The sequence below is a fragment of the Kryptolebias marmoratus genome, linkage group LG13 (genome assembly GCF_001649575.2).
Source record: "Kryptolebias marmoratus isolate JLee-2015 linkage group LG13, ASM164957v2, whole genome shotgun sequence".
In the NCBI taxonomy this organism is placed as follows: Eukaryota; Metazoa; Chordata; class Actinopteri; order Cyprinodontiformes; family Rivulidae; genus Kryptolebias; species Kryptolebias marmoratus.
The window spans coordinates 17,120,500-17,143,294 of NC_051442.1; the positions used below are offsets into that span (position 1 = coordinate 17,120,500).

The 22,795-nt window shown below is 38.1% G+C and overlaps 1 protein-coding gene across 4 annotated transcripts in view; it reads left to right on the top strand.

The window, feature by feature from the left end:
* The window catches only part of LOC108233901 (roundabout homolog 1-like), a 102,920-nt gene that overhangs the window by 4,202 nt on the left and 75,923 nt on the right, over positions 1 to 22,795 (top strand). For 3 of the 4 annotated variants that reach the window (XM_017412667.2, XM_017412668.2, XM_037979021.1), the window contains exons 2-3: positions 4,620 to 4,748; positions 6,825 to 6,917. In XM_017412667.2, coding sequence (XP_017268156.1) covers positions 4,664 to 4,748; positions 6,825 to 6,917 — 178 coding nt within the window. In that variant the 5' untranslated portion in view covers positions 4,620 to 4,663. Of the gene's footprint in view, positions 1 to 4,619; positions 4,749 to 6,824; positions 6,918 to 14,445; positions 14,779 to 22,795 lie in introns of those variants that run through there. The other variant, XM_017412669.2, reaches the window with a different exon arrangement.

The window sequence follows — 22,795 nt, forward strand, 5'->3', positions numbered from 1 at the left end:
TTCATTTGTTGTCATTTGTAATCATCAAAATTAAACGAAATAAACATTTGAAATATATGAGTTTGTATGTAATGTATGAATATAATATACAAGTTTCACTTTTTAAATGGAATTACTGAAATCAATCTACTTTTTCATGATATTCTAATTTTTTGACCAGCACCTGTAGATTGGTTATTTTCTGAAAAATCTGTGGTTTATGAGCTATTTTGCAAATAGACAGACAGAGTTGACTCTATTAGTTAATGGCAAAGTTTTAAACAAAAGTCTTGCACAATCAGGTAGTACTCAAAGTATAAATATCAAATTAGTCTTAGCGACTACCACACCAAATTTTAGGTCAATATCTGTAAAACTGACTGAGGTATAGCCATTTTTGGGTCTACTAACATTGCTTTGCTGTGGCGGACATCTTGAATCAGTTTCACTCCAAACGTTAATCAGTTGTGATCGTCAACCCAATAATTACTTTCTGAAAGTTTCATTAAAATCCTTTCAGAGATATTTTGCTGACAATATAAACAAACAAACACACCTCCAGGCACAAGCAAAAAACATTATCGCTCCACCTTTTTCGGCGGCGGGTAACAACAATTGCAAGCAGTGGTACTGCACATCAGCTGACAAGTATCCTCTGTAATATCTCCAACGTTTTGTTGATTTGTAGCATATTGCACATGTCATGTCCGCATGGGTATGTGGGATTAAATTTAGGAAAAGCTGGGAGTGTGTTAAGTGGGGGGAGGTTGTTGGAAGCTGGTTCTCTTCACGGTCCGGTGCTCGCTCTTCAGTATGTGATCTGTCTGCTGAGTCTTATTGACAATGTGTTAGATGGTGAGCTGTGATTACTCCCCGGCAGACAGAGGAGCCAAGAGGACATCGGCATCCTCATCTCATTTGAACAGCACACTTCTTCCTGTTTGTTTCGGATCATGTACAGAAAGATTGTACGGATATTTTACCCTCATGTTTTTTTCTGGGATGTCAGCAGTACTGAATGTGGCTGCAAGTGGGTTTTTATGTCAATTTAGATCCAGTTTATTGTGGTCTGCATCAGGAAGCGAAAGGGTGATCGTGTTTTAGCCCAGGTCTGTGTGTGTGTGTTTGTTTGTAGCGTTAAAGCAAAATATCTCTTAAACTACATGATGGATTTTAATTAAACCCAGAAAGTAATCTTTGGATGAATGTTTACAACTGATTGCCTTTTGGAGTGTGTCCTATTCAAGATGGCTGCCATAACTAAGTAAAGACAAAAATTGCTATAACTGAGCCAAATTTAAAGATATTAAGCTAAAATTGTAGCGTAGGAGTAGCTGAGAGTAATCCCCAACAGATACTCCAAACACAAACTGACCCTGTAAGATTTTTTTTAAAACCATTGCCATTGATTATTACAGTCAACTCTGCCTGTCTGTTAGCAAAATATTTCATTAACCACTGAATGGATTTTAATGAATTTTTTAGAAAGTAATCACTGGATGTACATCTACAACTGATTAGGGTTTGGAGTCAACACAAATCAAGACGTCCACCACAGGTACTTGACATTAGTGAACAAAAGACTGACTGTAATTTAGTAATCTTTTACAGATATTGAACTAAAACATGGTGTGGTTGTAGCTTAGAGTCATTCCCAACATACACCTAAGGTGCTAAAAGTGTCAATGTAACTCATTTTACATTTGTAGGGTTTTTTTGACCAAAAAAACCCTACAATTTATTTGTTTTCATGAGAAGTACACATTTCATAATGCTTTCACTGTAGATCTGAATGTATTTTCATAACCATTTTGTTGCTGGTGATTTTTTTCTCCGTCAAGATTGTTTGAAATTAGGTTTCGATTGAATTTATGTCCTTTTTCTTTCCGTTCATTCATTCTACTTCCAATCTTCTCCAAAGGACTCGGCAAAACTAAATTCAGTTTCATGATTACCGCGAACATTTAAATATTCATTGTTGTTGTAAAACGCAACCTTCCCCCGTCTCTGAGTGTCAGTAATGCTTTTATAAGTGCAGATCTGAAATGGAAGGAATTCATATTGGATGTTGTGTTATTATGGAATTTATTGTTTCCAGCTCAGAGCTTTTGAAACATCAGCATATTTACTAGATTTGCAGAACATTTGTGTGAGTCATAACAGAGCAGTTTAGACGGCGCGATACAGCCAAGCCCAGGCTGACTTACAGGATTCAACAAATATTCATACACCAGATCAAAACCAGATGTAAAATATGTCAAGTAGCTGTGTTGGAATGTTCTTGGGAACAGAAAAGCTCGGAGATAATTGCTGCTCACAAAGATAACAGGCTCCTTTTTGACAGCTTTACATTTCATGTTCAACAAAGAAAATTTTATTTTTCAGCGCTTATTATATAAATGTCCTTAAACAGAACAAAATCTTTTTTTTTTAAACATCAAACCTGAGTGTTTTGCAAGTTGAAAGGGAATTTAGTCTTTTTCAAAAAAGCCTAAAAGTATGCAAATTACTATGCCGCCACGAGCTGCAAAATATTATTATTAATCTAAAAATGAAAAGACTTTTTTTCACCCAGCCCATTTGTTTGCTCTAATAATTTAGATTAGCGGGAAAAGAAAATCACAGCACAACATTCTTTTCCCCTTTTCAACAGTTTGTGAATAATTTAGACACACTTTTATTGCAGAACCTCCTTCTATCAAAACACTTCATGCTTCACGCAATCACACAACCAATCAGCAGGACAAAACAAGTCTTTAGCAAAATGAAAGACTTTTGTACAAATTATACACTAATTCATGAAAACTGTATTTTCTTGCTATATCAAACTCACATTGTTCAAACAATCATATTATTTTTTTCCCTTTTTTAACCCTTTACACACTGACGTTCTAAACTTTAAACACTTTTAGTACTTTTACTTTCTTCATGATAAACATTATATACAGAAAAATACAGATACATGCAGCTTTTTAGACATGAAAGGAATAATTGGGCTATTTTTGAAGTGATGTTCTGTCAGATAGTTAGCAATAGTTATTACCTTATCAGCCATGACATCAGTATATAGAGAAAGAGGCTAAAGTCTTTGCCCAGGCTAGGCTAAAGGATGTTTCCTTTTATTAAATTTTAACACTTTTGCATAACATTGTTTGTATGTTTGCTGAGTAAGCATAGATCCACTGAAGAAGATAGTACTGAGGCTATGACTCTATCAATCCACCTGATCAGCACGTAGTTAGTCCAAAGGTTTACTCAACTCCCAGCAGACTGATACATTCAGAAGCCTCAGCAGCACTATCGGGATATATGGTCTACACAAAGTTTACAGGTTCATTGTTATCTAATGCAGCGTTCTGTCACACCAGTATGTCGTTCTGAAAAACATGTCTTATAAGTCTAAAAAGAAAATAAAAACAGGCTTGTTCGGCTAGTCATTAGCCTATCCTAGAGGAAGACTTGCTTCTTCCTTCATACTCCTTGCTCTTTCAGCTGATAGGGTATTAACTATTGATAACTATTTGACAGAACATCACTTCAAAATGAGCAGACTATCCCTTTTACATCTACAAGTGAGTTGCAGCTGGCTCTTCTGTATTATATCTAATCTTCAAAGAATCTAGGACACGATCAGTGGTCTGTACTGCTTGCTTTCAGAATGGTCGATGAAGTTTGCGAGATATAAACACCAAACAACTAAAAGGAATTAGAATTTTTCGACAGTGACAGAATGACACAACTCAAAACAGGACCCCGTAAATTAAAATAATCATAGTTTCACTGTCACATGTTCTTATGGTAAAATTGCCTTTTTTTTGCTGGAGTTCTGGCATTTCTACAAAGTTGGCTGGTATCTCTGAACAATTAAAGTGTTGCATGGAGTCAGTGGCCACGGGGTGCCAAGACATCCCATGAATCTGGAACTCAATCAGACAGATTGGATGGGCTGCAGAGCTGTTTGTACCACAGATGGCTGATCACTAGAAGTCACTTCCTTTTTTTCCCCTCCTCGCCTGGAACTGTCACCGTGGCTCATCACCAGAACCACTTGAGAGCGAGGGTGTGTTTCATGTTGTGTGCGCGCGCGTTTGAGACGTGTTGCCGGATTGTTCCGGTTGGGGGGTGGGGTTGACTGCAGCAGGTAAATGTGTTTGCCTGTTTGTACTGTCTCTTACTTGGAATGTGAGTGAGCACGTGGGATTTCGTCGAAGCACTTGATTGCAAAGCAGAGTCCCGGACAGTTTTAACCAAAGCACAAAAATAACCTGTTTTAAATCTGGATGCTTATTAAAATGTTGGTATATGACAGGAAAAGGAACGCTGACGTTCCTTGCTAAGTATCGAGTGGATGGTTGTGAAACAAGCAAACCCGGAGTTTGGCTGCTGGGTTGGTTTCAGAGGAAAGTCCATCTGTCTGCTTCTCTCTCTCTCTCCTATAGTGGAGTTTCACACAAACAACATGATATTTGCCAGCAGGATACATGAACACAAAGCACACTCATGTTTTTTTTTTTTTCAGATTTTTGTCTTTTTTCTCAGCTTTTAAACTGCCCTTGACATTAATATTAGTCATATTTTCATGGATTATTTGGGGAATGAAACGTTGACAACAGCAGTAACCAAACTCTCCCCTTTTCCAGATTTATGAGGGTTTTCCTGAAGGCAAACTGGATCTTTTGAGACTATGCTGGCAGTTCACGTACCGCTCCTCATCAGCATGCTTTGTGTCATCCAGCTGGAGCTGGGAGAGGGGATGGACATCTCATCAGGTAAGGATCTTATTAATGAGGGAGTGAGGGAAAAGAATGGAAGAAGGGTTTGGGTATTTGCCTCTCTTACCTGGATAGTACCCATTTTAGACATAATTATACGCTGCCACCATGTGTCTGTGTGTGCGTGTGTTTCCTTGTTAGCAAAATATTTCATGAACTAGAAAATGTATGTTAATGAAACTCTCAGAAAGTAATTATTAGAGGTACATCTACAGCTTATTAACTTTTAGGGTAAATTTGACTCAAGATGGCTGCCAAAGCTAAATGAGCTTAGCAAACACAAAAATGGTTATAACTTAGTCAGTTGTGCTGATATTGAGCTAAGATTTGGTGTGGTGGTAGCTGAGTGTCACCCTCACCACATACTCTGAACACTAACAGATGACAGAGATCTTTGTTTAAAGCCTTTGCATTAACTGCTGGAGTCCACTTTGTCTGTCTGTTTGAAAAAAATCTCATGAACTACTGGACAAATGTTTTCAAAACTCTCAGAAAGTAATCACTGGACGAACGTCTACAATTGATGTTTTCGAGTAAGCATGATTCAGGATGGCCACCACAGTAAATCAGTCTTAGCCAACACAAAATTGCCTATAAATCTGACAGTTTTTTCAGATACTGAGCTAAAATGCAATGTGGTAGTAGCTGAGAGTCATTCCCAACTCATGGTAATAGATGTACAAGATCTTTGTTTAAAACTTTACTTACCTTTATTTACCCTGAACCCCCCCCCCACTGAGATAAAGATCTCTTTTACAATAATGAGTTCAGTAAAAAAATGAAGAGATCAGTAAAACTTTGGGATACAAGGTGCCAGGTGATATGCATTATTTCAGGGAATGCCACTTGTAATTATTATTAAATTATTATATGATTATTATTATTAAATTGAGCTGGTTGTAGCACAGAAAATGCTATGATATGTTGTATCCACTAAAGTCAGTCACAATGCTTTTTTCCCCTGCACAACCACATGTAAAGACACACGATCCTTTGTGTTAAACTTAAAAACTAATTAACTGGAAAGGTAATGCTTGATTTCTTAAAGTTTAATTAAAATCTATCCAGTATTTTCTGAGACATTTTGCTAACAGACAGACAAGCAAACAGAGGTAACATCATGATTGTCCCCTTTCATTGTGGCCAGTGGGTGATAAAAAATTTGCACAATGAACTACAAAATACAACTCCAATTTTTTTTAATATATACTTAGTTACTATATTAGTACTATATATACTAAGTTCAGCGCTTATAAACTTAGTTTTAAATATAAGTTTTGCAACAGAAAGTCAGTTACATTTAAATCTGTCCAATTTATGTATTAATTACCTTTGTTTTGACATGCATATAATGAAGTACAAATGTTTCAACTGTAAATAAATCACAAATACATTTTTATAAGACTGTTACAGTTATTAGAGCAGAACAATTCAGCAGGACTGCAGAGACCCTAACACTACTATGGCAATAAATAAATAATATAAATAAATAAATAAATAAATAAATAAATAAATAAATAAATAATGTTTTTATTTTCTTCTTTCTTGTCAATGACACAATAATTCAATGGCTCCCTCTAGTGGTACAGTTTTAAATTGCATGAAGCCACGCCATTAAACAGACGTTGTAGAAGACAGGGATTAGTTAGTCTGATTTTTTTAGTTAGTTGTAGGAGACCATCCCCTTTGCTTATTTATTTCCCAGAACACAAGAGTGATATGTTCACACACTTCCTTCATGTTTTTTTATAGCCATAAATTTAACTTCACACTGGTTGCACCGATGGAATGATCTGCCAGAAAGAGGAATATTTATGGAATTGGAACTGAAGTTTATTTATTTATTTTTTTAACAGTTTGCCTGTTTGTTTTTCTTTGCTTGATATATCTAAATAACTTTAACAATGTTAATAAGTTCTTTTTGTCATAGTGATTGCGGCTATTTTGCCACTTACTCTTCCTTTTTCAACTTTCCTGATTATGGTTAAACTCAAGTTAGATTGAAAGCAGATAAGCTGAATAATTTGTGAATTTAGTTTTTTTAACCTGCTGTTTTTATTGCCATATAAACAGACAGAGGAAAGCACGGAGGGAGCCGTGAGGTCTTCACACACACACCCGGTTCAGAAACAGGACTTGATCCTGACAACAACATTGGATACAAAGGTAAGGACCAACATTTATAAAATGCTTGCTTTAAACCACATGAGGAGAATGCTTTCAGCTTCTGTGATGAAAATATTTTTTGCAATCATTACGACTCATGTGAAAAGAATTCTGAACCCTCCTGTTGTGCTCTTTGGATGGCTCTTTTATCTGAATGACATGAAACTCCACGAATTTGCCGACACAGGGCATCTGAAGAGACAAAATCAATTATTTGATACTTTTTATAAAATTTTGTGTGGTACATTTAACTTTTGTACATCTGTGGTGTTCCGGGTCAAAAAAGACTTCAGGAAACACACATAAGTCCTATCTCACAGCTTCAAATAATTTGTTTTTGAATAGACATACACACACACACACACAAAGTTAATTTTTCTGTTCTTATTAGGGCATTGCGTTGTGTAATTGGTTCCTATAAGAGCTACTGGTCCTGACAAGGTAAAAGAATATATCAAAACCACACACACAAACATAAACAGTGTACACACACACACCTTAACCTTCATGGGAATCTTTCCCTAACAAAAATAATTTGCCCCTACTGGAAGTAGAGCTGTTGGCGTTCTCACAATAGCAACATCATTTAAACCCTATATTGAAGTTTTCTCGCAGCTCTAGTACAATGAAGGTTTTCTTGTGGCAAATTCATTCTGTGGCAGCACAATGACCAGACAACATACGCTGAGGTTATTGATCATTTCTTGGATCATGAAACTGTCGATGAGGAGAAAAGGTGAGGAACCTCACATGAAAAATGCTGTAGAGGAGGAAGTGTGAGAAGTCGAAGACAACACAGAATATCATCCAGACCAACAGTCAAGTAGTTTGTGATAAAAAAAACAGTAAAATGTGTTTCATCCAGGAATTTTTCATGGTTAAAATAATGCATACATTATGATTTTTGTTTTACTCAAAAACAAGTTGCAAGAGCTTAGTTTAGTGAGGCCTACAGGTCATAGAAACCAAACAGAAGATCAAATTTTATACTATTCATAAGAACGTAAGCTGATATAAAGATCTATCCTAGCATAAACTGATATTAAATGAAATATTAAGAAGTTTTACTGTAACCAGACAGATTGGGTCAGTCATTCTTGACCAGAAACACAAAACTACTTAACAAGGAATGAAGACAACAGGGGGTGTTAACTCACATTGTCAATTACACCATGCCAGTTTAACCCTTCAGAAAAGCCTCTGCTTGTTTCACAGCTTCATCAAGGTTTTTCGTTTCTAAAGTTGTTCCAAACTGGCACTGACACAAAGTCACTGCAGACAAAAGAAAGGCAGTATGAGCTTCGCTGCACTGAATGTTACTAGCAGACAATGGGAAAAGTGTGGTATTAAAAAGATGGACATGTCCTTCGGGTCAAATTGGCTTCTCTTCATTTCTTCAGCTACGAGGGCTCCAGGAGGGTTAAATGGTGACGAATACAAGGAAGGGTCTCAAAGTTTGCCAAGAAAGCGGTTTCCACAGCACTTAGCTTCGACAGGCAGCCTGAATGGCTTACACAAGAAATTTTGGATTCCTAATTTTAAGTTATTTAAATCAAATTCTGAATCTGAATGATGCTGAAGAAACCCAACATCAGACCAGAAAATTTTTCCGAATCCTCCTCTGCAGCAGAGTTTCCTGTTTTTAATGGACACCAGTGGCTCGCTGCGGTGAAGTGTTCTGCTGCGTCAAGGTCCAGCATGTAGTTAGAGATATTTACTTAAAGAATTTGTGGAAAGGTTGTGGCCAGTAATGTAGCCAACAGGCATGTGTAGTCTCCTGATTTCTTCTATTTTTCTGTTCTTCTTCTTTTTTTTATTATTTTTTATCTTGTTGGATCAAGCAGTGTTCACTTTTGTTCCAAAGAGAGGTTTGAAATAAGCCTCGACAAAGCCGGCTGACTGTGTAAATGTGCTGCGGGCTGTGCTGACTCCCGTGTTTGTCTTCTGAAGGATCCAGTGTCAAACCCAGGAAGAATTCTTTGTTTCCTTTTGCTGACAAAGCCTGTAATGCTACATAATGCCAGTTCAGCTGCTCCACACTGCAAGTGCTGTGTCCACACCATTCAATCCTCTTTTCTTTTTTTTCATTTTGCTTTGACATTTTACGCTAAGGGCTCTGACATGGGATGTACTGATGTGGAACAAACATGCAACTGTTCTCCTGTCAGTTCAGCCGTAGCAGTTCCTCAGTGCTGACCCCTATCCAGGAATTAAAAACCTCACATTTCATGAAGGAATGCCTTTCATGCAAGCTTGTAAAACAAGATCATTTTATGTTGAGAGTTGAAGGAGTATTTAGGTCGAACCTTTGAAATAACAACGTGCTAAGTGTCACGCTTGGTATATGTGTTTGGGATGACTCTCAGCTACTACCACACAAGATTTAAGCTCAACATCCGCAAAACCGATCGAGCTATGGCCATTTTTGTGTTGGTTAAGTTCAGTCAGCTGGTGTGGCCATTTTGAATCGGACTGACTCCGAAATATATTCAGGTGTAAATGTGTATTCAGTGACAATGTTCTGAAAGTTTTCATTAAAATTTGTTCAGTCATTTATTAGCTATTTTAACACACAAACAAGAGTAACTCCAATAGCCAATGCCAAAGTTTGTATTAAAAACTGTCTGAATTGTAGCTATTTTTCTGTTTTGTGTGGTCAGTTGGCTGTCGTGGCCCTCTTAACCCTCCCATGGCTTTTGGGTCAAATTGACCCAAAGTTACATGAGCTTCTCTACCTCTCTCTTTTGAGTATTAAATTAGATTATTAGATTAGATTGGCTCCACAGGTCAATCAATTGTAAATGTGTATCCAACGATGACCTTCTAAAAGTTTAGATGAAATTCGTCCAGGGGTTCATGTAATATTTTGCTAACAGATTGACAGGAATGACTTCAGCAGTAAATGGCAAAGTTTTAAAAACATATCTCACTCAGTTAAATGAGATACAGTGCTCAGAGTATGTTTCGAATGATTCCCAGCTACTACCACACTAATTCTTTGCTCAATATATGTAAAACTGACTGAGTTACAGCCATTTTTGTGTTTGCTAAGCATGATTAGCTGTGGCAGCCATCTTAAATTGGGTTGACTTCAGAAATTGATCAACTGTAAATGTACTTCTAATGATTACTTTCTAGGTGTATCAATAAAAAATGGCCCACTGGTTCATGAGATATTTTGCTAACAGACACACAAACTCTCACACACAAAGAAATAGGTATTGCCTGCCTTTTGCCTTTTAATGACAGGGGATTAAGACCGTCAAATACAAAATTTATTTTACATTTTCTGATGATTTTAATGATTTTTAATTTTTTTTTAAAATTTTTATCATAGAACCTATTATAGCGCTTATATTTGTTTCTGTCCATTAGGGTTTATTACTGCCTGCTGTTCTGGGCAACAGGTGATAATGTAATCGCCTGTGTTTGCACGTGTGCTCTGAGAGCTAACAGCTCATGCAAGGTGTTTGTTTAAAACACTGGCATGCAAGGTGACAGGTGCTCAGTATTTCTTCACGAAATGCTTATTCAGAAGCAAATTTTTACCATTGGTGTAAGCTTTAACTTCATATTTCAAATCTTTATGGAATGATTTTGCACTTCAGAAAAAGATTTCCAAGTCCTTGCGACCATTAAAGCTGATGCCAGCTTGGTGGAAGACTGAGAAACTGTTGTGAAATGTCTCGCTTGAGTCTTCCTCCGTTGCTCCGGTTGATCCTGAGCATATGCAAGGAGAGGCAACAAATAAACAAAGACTTAAACAAGAAACGTGACGGCCAAGAAGCTGTCAGGCTGGGGGGAGACACGACTCATCATGGAAAACAAAACGGAGGAAATAAAAATGTGAAAGAAGCTGCTAACTGCAGTGTCCACAAGCAGATAGTTGAAATATTCTCCTCCCAATCATCCTGATCCACTGAGGAATTATTTCAGTCATATTTATTTTCTTTTCAACCTGTTTGTATTTTTCATGGGCAGAACAGTAAACAGTGACTAATTGAAGCCTAACTGAGGCCAACTTTGTGGCTCTGAGAAGATTCTAAATGATCTTTTTTTTGGGGGGGGGATTTGGCTTTGTTCATTTTTTGGGGGGGTGGGGGGGTGGATATTTCCTCACCTGGCTGAGAACCAGCTGGAGAGCTACTTTGGAATAAAATAAATGAAAATAAATAGCTCCCAGTATTTGGCACAGGCTTCTGGAAATCCTTGCCATATTATTTGCTTTGTTGCTACGATGATGTGCATATCTTTGTGTCTGTCTCCCCCCACCTCCTACCATCTGTTCTTAAAAATCCTCAAGATGGAGATAATGTGGAAAAGATGTCGGGGCTCACAGATTCTGCATTCAGTTGTGCACATTTCACCTGTTATTATGCTGAGGTAAAACAAAGAAACAAACAAAGAAACAAACAAAAAAAAGCAGAAAGTAGGAGCACCCCGTATGGACACGCACCCTTCTCTTTGTGCTTGTACCTTGCTGTGACAAAAAAACAGAAAACAGAACAACAACAGACAAAAAAACTCAGCTTATTCCTGTGAACGAGACTAATTATGGTGTTGTGGAGAAACAAGACTTAATTGTCCTCCACAATGCTGTAATACAAAGTCACTCTTGCAGCCAACTGGGCTGCCAGAGTCATGGTGAGGATAATATTTGGTCGGAAAAATTGGACAAAAGAAAAAAAAAAAACAAACTTGTCCCTGTTGGGAAAATAGGCGTGAAGAAGCAACAGTAATGTGCAGCAAGGAATCAAAATGGGGGGCAAACAGCGAGGAATACGGCACAACAGTTCAGGCACGTCTGCACCTTTGTGTGATGAGCAGAAGCTGCAGAAAGAGAGAGGGAGAGAGACAGAAAAAAAGGACAAACCAAAAAGCCAGAGGAGAATAGAAGGTGCTTTTTGAATGAAAAAGAATATATATCGAGCGCACGTTTTATAAAAGCAGACAGGGGCTCGTGGTGAGACTGTAATGCCCTGTATTTCACCCGCTGTTATTCTTGCAAAGCTGAGTGCATTCAGCAGAGCCACCAGTGGTCTACAATCCACAATTAAAGGATTTGAGGCTAGAGGGCAGCGAAGGCAGCTTTGTTCCGTTTTAAAAGTCCTGGAGCATCACTTCTTTCATTGCCAGCTGACATGGCTGAACTGGTTTGAAGATAAATATCTGTCATGTCTTTTTTTTTTTTTCCTGTTACAAATCTGGGTGAAATATGTATGAGGGTTTCCGTTTTTATCGCCCGCCGCCGAAGATGTGATATTGGTTTCGGCCTGTGTCTGTGTGAGTGTTCTTTTGTCGGGTCTGTTAGCAAAATATCTCATGAACCACTTGGCAGATTTTGATGAAACTCTCTGAAAGTAATCATTCGATGTACGTCTGCAACTGATTCACTTTTGGAGTGAACCCCGTTTAAGATGGCCACCGCAGCTAAGCAAATTTAGCAAACACCAAAAATGACTAAAAGTCAGCTAATCTTACAGATACTGAGCTAGAATCTGGTGTGGTTGTAAGTGAGAGTCATTCTCATCCCTTTGAGCACTAAGTGGTCGCTCAATATCTTTCTTTTTTTATTTTTTGGCATTAACTATAGGAGTCAACTGTGTATGACTGTTAGCAAAATATCTCATGAACCACTGGATTGCAATGAAACTCTCAGGATATAATTATTTGGTGTACAGCTACATCTGATTACCTTTTGGAGTCAACTCAATTCAGCATAGTCACCACAACAAATTGACTTTAAGAAAAAAACAAAAATATACAGATATAGAGCTACAATTTATTGTGGTAGTATCTGAGCAACCTCCCCAGCCCATACTCAGAGCACTACACATTGTGCAATAGTGATGATTAAAACTTTGGCACTAACTGTTGGAGTCAGCTGTGTCTGACTGTTAGCAAAATATCTCATGAACCACTGGACAGACTTTAATGAAACCCACAGAAAGTAATCATTGCATGCACATCTGCAACTGATTACCTTTTGGGGTCAGCTAAATTCAAGATTGGCCAATCTCCATATCCAACAACAACAGCAACAGCAAAAATGGATATAACCCAGCCAGTCTGACAGAAATTGAACTAATTTTGTTGTGGAAGAAGCTCAACACACTCTCTGAGTGCTATCACGTCTCGTCGGGTCTCACAGTACCGTACGAGATTGCACACAACATCATTTACATGGCAGCTAAAACTCAAACCCTTCTCAGCATCGGATGATTTTAGTTATAAACTCTGGCACGAAAGGCAGCAGGCAATATGCTTTCCCTCTCTTTTGTTATTTTTGCTAAAAAAAAAACAAAACTCAGCACACAATTAACACTGTCATAGTGTTATACATCAAGGGCAGAATTAGAGCGCAACAGTACTTTAAAACAGAAATATTTGTAGTAAAATATACAAGTAGCTTGAGACAGCAGCTGTTTGTTTTTTTTGTTTCTTTCCTTAAAGCCACAAAAGGCATCAGAAAGAGAAGCCCGCCACACCAGACTGCAATTACAGGCTGCGGCCAGCAGAGGGAGCGCTGGCCTGCTCAGACAACAAAGACATTTTTGAGGTTCACCATGAAAGAGATCCTGCAAGCAGAGTTCAGAAGGCGAGAACGCTTCAGTTTAGTTTCAGCTTTAGTGAAAGGATTTTAATGTATTTGATTATTACTGTATTATAACACCAGGACGTGGTACATCAGTAAATCCGTGCACTCTCTAGGTTTGTCATGTTGGCCTGAATGGGAGGGTCCGACTGGTGACATCCTAAGTACTTTGTCTTAAAAAGAAGAAGAAAAAAACTTTCTGTTGGTGCTTTGTGTGAATCAAGGCGCTTTTTACTGACTCATTAAGAACGCGGTATATTTTTGATGTGATCCCAGAGCTTTTTTTTTTTTTTTTTGGCTCTAATAAAGACGCAGCGCACGTAGCTTTTGATAGGAGACCAGAATAAATCATTCATCAAGGTCACATTATGCTCACTTTCAACCGAAGGCACGCTTTAAAATATTAAATGAGTCTTAGTTGGAGAATATGCATCATAAAAAGACTCTTCTTGAGGTATAACTTCTTTGATAATGATGGACGCTGGAAACAAATTATTTAATTGGCGTCTAATTTATATTCCGCTGTTGCTGGCTTCCAGTAAAAGTTTCGTGCCGTGGAACTTTGCCACGAATTTAAGAGACTGCTGGTATAAATAGTCTGCCCCACAGTTTGAGATATTTTTAATGTTTTTTTTTTCTTCTTCTTACTTTTCCTTTGACCAGTCATAATTTCATATGCCGCGAGTTTTAAGCAAAGCCTCGTGGAGCCTTTGCTGTCAGTAGATCCTTCTGTGGTCAAATGGTGCCTGGCCCACAGGAATCTCCCCAGCACAACAGAAAAGCCTCTGAGTGGGAAACAGAAACCAACCCCAGCTCCGCGCGCAAAGACGCACGGCGCCTCATCCAACCAGCGCCAGCCAAAAGAAACCGGGGCAGCACGGGGAGTTTAAAGCATTAAAGTCAGCGCTCCCCCCCCCCCCCCCCCCNGAAGTTCTCTGCGTGGGGAAGCGCTCGCGAGCAGAGAGAGAGAGAGAAAGAGAGAAACCCAAAACCCATCCATGCGGACGCGCTGCTGAAGAGCGGATTTTAACCCCCCCGCAACCATGCCTGCGAGTGATCTGAACTTTGATTCAGTGTTATTGGTGTGATTCCCGGAGCTCAGCAACTCCCCCCCCCCACCCCAGCCCGTTCATCTCCATCGGCTCTGCTGCAGAAGTTGCGGTCCGAACTACTCTGTGTTCTGACCGGATTCGGAGCCGCTCTCAGAGATGTCTGCCAGCTTCACGGGACTTTACCTTCTACTGACTCTGCTAGGGATTTGTTCAGGTATGACTCGCTGATTTCACACCTATTTTGTTTTTCGTGTTGTTGCCGGGAAGTTGCCAGATTTTACTGGGCTCCACCTTGAACAACGCGGACAAACATCAACTGATAAAAAACAAAAGAGGATGCATTTTCTATAAATGTGAGCCCTCTTTGGTGTGCACTTTTTCTTGCTCTTGCCAACTGTACCAGTGTTTGGCCTCTGACCTGTGCTGCTTTTAATTGCTCTGAGTGATTCATCTATTTGAAGTCTATCCCTTCTACTTTCAGTCCTGGGATTTGGTGACACACCTTTTCAAAACCAATTAACTATGCAATAATAAAAAAAGCAACATTTTGAAAATAAATAAAGCTTGGACAAGATTTTATGAGTCAGTACAAAACTTATATGGCATAAATCCATACACTTACACAGCTTCTGCTTTGGAAAGCCATTGTTAAATAAGACTTTTTTTGCAGGAAAACATCTTAGACAAAGACCTCAAAAAACGGGGTTTGCCTTTGTAATGCCCTGCCATGTAACAGAAAGAGGACCCATTCTAAATGAATGAATAGGTGGACCCAAACTTTTTGAACAGTATGATAGCATCTGTTTTGGTATGCCAACGACAGGAAATCACATTTTCAGCTGGCACTGCTCTTACTCTGCGAGACAAAGACAGCAGTCAGGAAAATTTGCAATGAACACAGACCATGAAAAAGAAAATGGTGTTTTCAGCACTGGAGTCTTCCTCACTACGTCATGACTTTACAGTAGTGGAGGTCTTTATTATCAAAGGGAAGGCATTCAGTTGTGATAAGTGAAAAGGTAACTAACTTCATACAACATGGATGAACACAACCTCATGTTTAGGTGTGGTATTGTGAAAAGCTTGATTTACACATGGGACATTTTTCTAACTAATTAGCTTCATTCTTTAAAACTAAACTTTACAGAGTTAAATTGTGGACACTGTTTCACCAACTCTTTTCCTCAGTTGCGAGACCAAGATGAAAGCCTACAAACTGTTCGGTTTACGCATCAGCGTTCCAGTTTGTGGTCTGCAGAGTTCCAGATTGACAAGTGTTGCAACCAGTTCAGAGAGTTGAAGGTGCAGCCAAGGAAGTTTGATAGATCCAGTCAAGATTTTAAACAGCTAATCTTACCCTTCACATTCTCAATATGTTCGTTTGCTCAGAAACTTTAATGCACCTTTTTGTCCTCTCCTCTTGTGAGAGTTAAATGAAAACATCCATTTCTAAATTCTGCATATTACGTGCATTTAATGATGATTCCATAATGTGTTTTTGTTAAACAGATGATGTAGTGGTCCAGCGTTTTTTTTTTCTTTTCTTTTACAACTGTTCAACGACTGAGTCGGAATAGATGATGAAATGTTCACTACATCCAAAATCCTTGTTTTGCACTTGTCTGTAAGCATAACACGGAATAGCCGTCAGGTTTATGTCTCTGTTCTTGAACGGCATTCTGTGAAAATTGCAACTATTTGCAATCCAAATGATTACTTTTCCCTTTGTTCTTCTTGTGTTAAATTTATACAAACACACCCCATTGTGTGGCACCTTCTCTTTGGCGTTATCACATCTTTAAATGATGAAGCTCTGAAAACTGGTTTTACGTTTCTCCTTTATAAAACGCACACCTGGAACGCTCCTCTAATGGTGACTCTATTCTAATTGGATAATATGTGATTATCTAAAAGAAGGCTATTAAAAGCATAAGCTTGTGTCAAGGATCAGTTTGCTCCATCATCTTGTAGATTTTAATTACACATCCCCAGAGTCATATCTTGCGACTTGCTATCCCGTTCTTTGTGCTTTTTTTTTTAATCTACAGTCTGCATACCTAAAACAGGGTTTGCAAAAAGATAACAGTAAACGTCTTTCTTTGTTATGACGGCTGCTTCACGTTCAAATGTTGCAATTTCCTGTGAATTAATGAGAACAAATATGAAGTAATTTATTTATTTGTATAGTTTCTGTTAAAGCTCAGCTTGGAACAAGCGCTGAAAATTAGAAATATCTACATCCTCTAATAAATCAGCACTGGAACTAATAGACTGCATCAACCTTATCAGACAAAAGTCTGTTAAATACATAGAGGATCATTTTACTTATTGCACCAGTGAAGCAAATGTTTAATCTAATTACATTAGCATTAAGTAGCCAAGCTCTTCTGAGGCTTATTTTACCTCCTCATCCCCGTGTTATCCGTGGAGGAGGTACAAGAGGGGCTCGGGGACCAGCAGAACACAGCCTAATTCCATGACTGGTGTATGCAGAAACCCTACAGGGAACAGCTTAACTGAGACATCGGGCTTGTCTGCTGGACTCAGACATACACGGGTCGGGGTTCACATGTACTTACTCATGCTGTTTTGCTGACCATGTCTGCAAGACTGTTGTGACTCAAAACACTGCAGAGCACAAATTCTTGAACCCTAAAGGGGTAGTGCAGATTTTTTTTTCTGAAGTGGGGCCTATCAAGTTGATATCGGAAGTTAGTATCTTACCTGCAGCAGAGCATTCTGAAGGATTTCCATCCATCCATCCATCCATCCATCCATCCATCCATCCATCCATCCATCCATCCATCCATCCATCCATCCATCCATCCATCCATCCATCCATCCATATCCCTTATTCCTGGACAACTTGTGACCACAACAGGCCCAGGAGGAGAACTCATGGCCTTCCAAGGCCAGAGAAGATACGTAATCCCTCCACCGAGTTCTGTGTCTGCCCCGAGGTCTCCTCCTAGTGGGACATGACTGGAAAAGCTCCAAAGGGAGGCGTCCAGAAGACAGTCAAATCAGATGGCCACTTCAAACAGAGGAGGATGTCTCAGATTTCAGCATTCAAAAACCGACAATGGAGCATTAACCCTAATACCTAGTCAGTGTCACTCTAATGGACACCTTTGTGAATTAATGTTATTAAATTGGCCCATTCGTGAGCCAGGTAAACAAAGACCCTAACGAGTCTCTATTGTGAGTAGAGTGAGTAATCTGCATGTGAATCCACACTCTGCTTTTTGAATTGATAAAACTCCTCAGATGAGAACCGAAACATTTTCAGCTGCAAAATAGAAGTCCAGTAATTTTGTTTTTTAACCTTTTTTGGCTTTACGCATGAATGTAGCAATTAGCTGCAGACTAGCTGCCAATAAAGGGAACATCACACTGTGAATAAAGCATTAAACTATACAAGTGAATGCCCAAATTAACTATTCAAGTTACTACAACTTACTTGTCATTAATGCACAAACTCTGGAAAACATGCATTTACAAGCAACATGCTTGCCTCCTCCATTTAACTAACTAGCACACATGTGTGGGCAGTGCTATGCTAATGGAAGGAGTGGTGCAGCGACGATATCATCACTGTGTGACTACATTACTACGGCATCACTGAAAAGACAAAAGGATGCTCAGCAGATAACAAGATAACATGTCTGAATTAATACAAAACTGCAAACAAACTTAGACAAACATGAAGGCGTGATCTTTTTGCCCTAAAACTGATTCTGTAAAACACATTGCTTAACTTGTGAAACCTGTATTTTTATGTGAAAGACTGAGAAATGCAGTAGTTTTGAGGGGGTTTGTTTATTGTTTTTATTTATTTATTCCTTCATTAATTTATTCATCTTAGCCACATAAGAAAAAGTTTTGTTAAAAGATTGCAATACTGTTGAAACAGGTTAGGAAACCCTATACTAAAAGCAGACTTATCAAATAAAAGATTTCATAAACTATCAATTGTTTTTTTATATATATATATAAATTTTTAAAATCTGTTTTAGGATAGAATCATGTAGTCCAAATTTGAACTTGTCTAAGTATTATAGATTTTAAACTACAGCTAATAAAAGATGGCCCAGAAGCTAAAGATTCAGTGGAATAGCCCTTTACTGACCATGGCTTCTGATAGTCAATACGCCAGACTTTGGCTGTGTGTGAGAGAGTTTGACTGAAAAGCATATAAACTAAAATTGTCAGTTTCTGATTAGCTATGTTTTTTTCGAAACAGTAGAAAAATCAATCATCACCATCACGACTATCTGTTCATCCTGTGTGTCTGCTTTGTCCTGGATTTCTTGCATTTTCAATTGCTTTAAACTAACTTGTATGTTTAATTTAGCACACTTACCACACTCCATTCCAAGTTCATTTCACTAAGAATCATTTGTTCTTTAGAGATGCTTTGTGTAGCTATCAGTACTGTATACAGAATTAATATTTTACTGATCAGTCAAAAGTGCTTGGATAAATACTGATCTCAGTGACCCGCAAATGCAGTTCTTTTAAAGAATCTTACATTTTATATGGTGTTTAGATAGCACATTTATTTAATATTTAAATAAAAAACTGTTTATTGTGAATATAGATCTCGTAAGCAACCCCCCCACCCCCAAAAAACAAACAAACAAACAAACAAACAAAAAGAAAGTCAGGGTTAGTGTGAGAGGGTGAGGGTTAGGGTTAGAGTAGGAGGGTTTGATAGTGAATGAGAGAGTTTGATATTATATGTGAAAGAATTTGATAGTGTATGTGAGAGGGTTTGATAGTGTATGTGAGAGGAATATTGATTTTTATCGTAAGGGGCCTCTCAAAGATGCGTGCTGATAAAAATTCCACAAAACCCCACCTCAAAAAATATAAACTATCCTTTTAAGTTACAGTGGCTTGATTGGGAAAAGCTGACCTGTTATGGCAAGCTCTAAATTAACAACCCTCCTTGTGGTCTGGGGGATGGTGACAGTGAGGAACTGGATCCTACCACTAACGAGGACTTGTAAACCAGTTCCTTTTATTGTTGAATGAATTTGTCAAAAAATCTTTTTGGTCTCCCATAGAACTAATGCAGCTAATAGGCTTCTGGACTCCTTGTTTGGAAAGAATCTCCACAAATGATTTCCATTTTCCAATAATAGCACCCTTTGAGTACCAAATATGATAAACATTGTAGAATGGGCAGAATATGTTTTACCTGTCCTAAAGTTTAAAGCATTTAGTTGTTTTCTTACCAATCATTTGGATCTTTTAACTTGGTTCCAGGTTTTTTTGTATTTTAGAGAGTCGTGTTAAACAAACCTCTAAAACTTTAATAATTCTTTCATTGTCATTCAAGGCATGAGTAAAGTCAGACTGTGTAAAAATTGGGTCATGCTAAATGAGCATTGTTTGACACAAGTGTTTGCTTATGAGAATATCGCCCGCTAGGAAGAGTTGAAGCAGAATAACTAGGAATGCAGCTCATCCTCTCAAACCCCTGCAGATGTTGCAGGGATTGTTTGGTTCTGCCTGAATGTGCATGAATGCATATGTAATGGTGTTAACGTAAGCTTGTTTTTAATGAGTGTTTTCGAATCGTCTGCTGAAAGCCGTGATTCATGATTGCTTCCCTTGTTTACTCGCTGGTTTCCTCTGGAGCTGTGAGTGTGGTTGCTAACCTGGGGAGAATTAAGTTACTGGGAGCTTTGACAAGTGCCTGTGGGTCTGGAGTTCACAGGTCATCACATCTTCACAAAGACACACACACACACAAATATGCAGAGGCACGCACACACATACACAAGTCTAAGCTACATTTACACACCCAAGTCTTCATTTTGAAGCGGATCGATTGGTGTCTGCTTCTTTGCCTGGAGGAGATTCCCCACATCTCTACTGTTTCATTCAACCCCACTCATCCCAGTGAAGTTCATTTGCTCAAATTTAAGTTATTCAGACGGATAAAACCTGCTGCTGAGTTTTCCACACAAGAAAACGCTCCAGACATCCATAAACAGTAAAGCCATAGCTGTGCTCATCTGGACAAAAAAAGCTTCTAAGCTTAGACATTCTTGTAGGTTTGCGGTTTTCTCTGGGTTGTAAGCGTGCCTTTGTTTCCTGTTCTGAGGTCAGTGTCCAGCTGGGTTTGTTTGCAAAAGCACTTAAGATAATTCCTCGCATATATATCAATCTGCTTTCCTCGGTCTTGGGGTTTCACAAGTGAAAAATGACATTCTGTTCTTAAAGTATGAGCTCAATATGTAAATGCATGTTGTGTAATTCATCCTGATAGGATCTTTTTTTCAGGGAAAACAGGAAAAAAAAAAGGTTCACGCACTTCAACTTGTCCTTCTCCTATGTAGGCGCAGGTGGGTATGGGATTTGGAGATTATGATAACCTTAAGCAAAATCGCCACAGTTCTATGGTATCGTAGTATTAAAACAAATATTCAAAATACATCACGAGATTTGTTTACTTTTATTTCAAAACAAAAATGCAACAATTATTACGTTTTTCCTAAATAATATCACATACTGTTTAATAATGATTATTTTATAGTTTTAATGGTAAAATAACACTAAATAAAGTATTTTAATATTGATGTGCAGATACAAATAGGGAGACTGAGACAACACAATCAAACAATGACTGTTTAAAATCAGTGTCAGCTTTTTCCTGCACTCAGGATGCATATTTTTAATCAGGTGCTGTTCAGCATTTTGTTTTTATTTTTAACCTTTTCAAGGTTCACATTTTAATTTAATCACAAGCGCTGGAATAAATTGAAATTTAAATTAATTTTAAAACTACTGTCAGACCAGAGTTAGCAGGTTTTTTTTTTTTTTTTTTTTAAAGAAAGTGATTATTTTAAAGTAGATATACAAAAGTGTCAGACCAAAATAAAACTACAGCACCAGATTAAATATAAATCTAAAGCAAGTTTGGTTTTTGTGCGATATGTTACTTTTTTCTGCTGTTCTGCTCTTTGTAAAGAAATGTTGGGAGCCTGACAAGCTGATGTTAGTTAATTAATTAGCTGGATTATGAGCCTTTGTACTAAACCTGCAGTTGAATGTATAGTTTACCTATGAACATGGTAACTGTTGTAGTCTGTTACAAACATTTGTTTCAAAACAGTATTATCTTAAAATGAGGAAATGTGTGTCATGAGCGACTGTGTTATCCACTACCAGATAAACAAATAACCAACCATTGTCTTCCTTTAACAGTTAAAATGGTTTAAGGGGAATTCTCCCTCGGTTTCTGTTCCCAACTGAATGACAGCTTAGATCAACAAGGGGAGTACTATTCGGCACTCCATGTGATTGGAGAGAAACAAAAACGTACTGTCTTTGGTATTTAAAAGGCATTTAAATCCTAGGGATAGTATGATAAAAAAAAACAAAAACAACAACAACAACAACAAAAAAATCCATAGGTTTTGACTTTTTAACACTGGTGTACCATGAAACTGGTCCATGCCTACTAGCAATGGCTGAAGTGCTGCAGCAGTTGTAACATCTTCAAAAGTGAGGTGCATTTGGGTTTGAGAGTAATTAGTGAAATATTGTTTTGAAAAGACGGCTGGAAAAGGTCACAGTAATATGACCTGAGGGATGCTTCTTGAGCTTACCGGGGTGAGTCATCTCCTTTCCACTCAGGTGGCTAATAATCAATTGAGTCAATACGTCTCTTGATAGATCTTAAGCAGCCTTTTTGTGTTCATGCTCAGGCGACTCTGGAAAATAGATGAGTTCTCATACATATCAATTAGGTTTGCTCTGACTGTTAAACCTTAGATTAGCTAAAATAACAACAAAGAAATCCCGAGTGCTGGGAGAGAACACTTCAGTGGTGCGCATTATCCCTTTGCCATTTCCTCGATGCTTCTCATCTTTCTCCTTCATTTGTCTCCTGTCATTACTGACGGGGTTCAAAGCACTTTATTTGAAGGCTGCTGCACGAAGAACCGTTTCCCACCAGAGCATCTCTCGCCGAAGAGGCAAAACATGCATAAATTGCTTTAATTAGCACATCTAATATTAATATTAAATAGCATTTGAAAAGCTGTGGAGTGGAATAGAATTAAAAGCTGAATCTGCAATACGACAAGAGTGCTTGGGCTGTAATATTAATGCTTCTAAGTTAAAAACTTTTGATGCACCTGGCATCTTTTACATATTCCCTCTAAAACACGAAGTGATGCATAGCATTTTAAAGTTCTGTGTTATTTACTTGATAT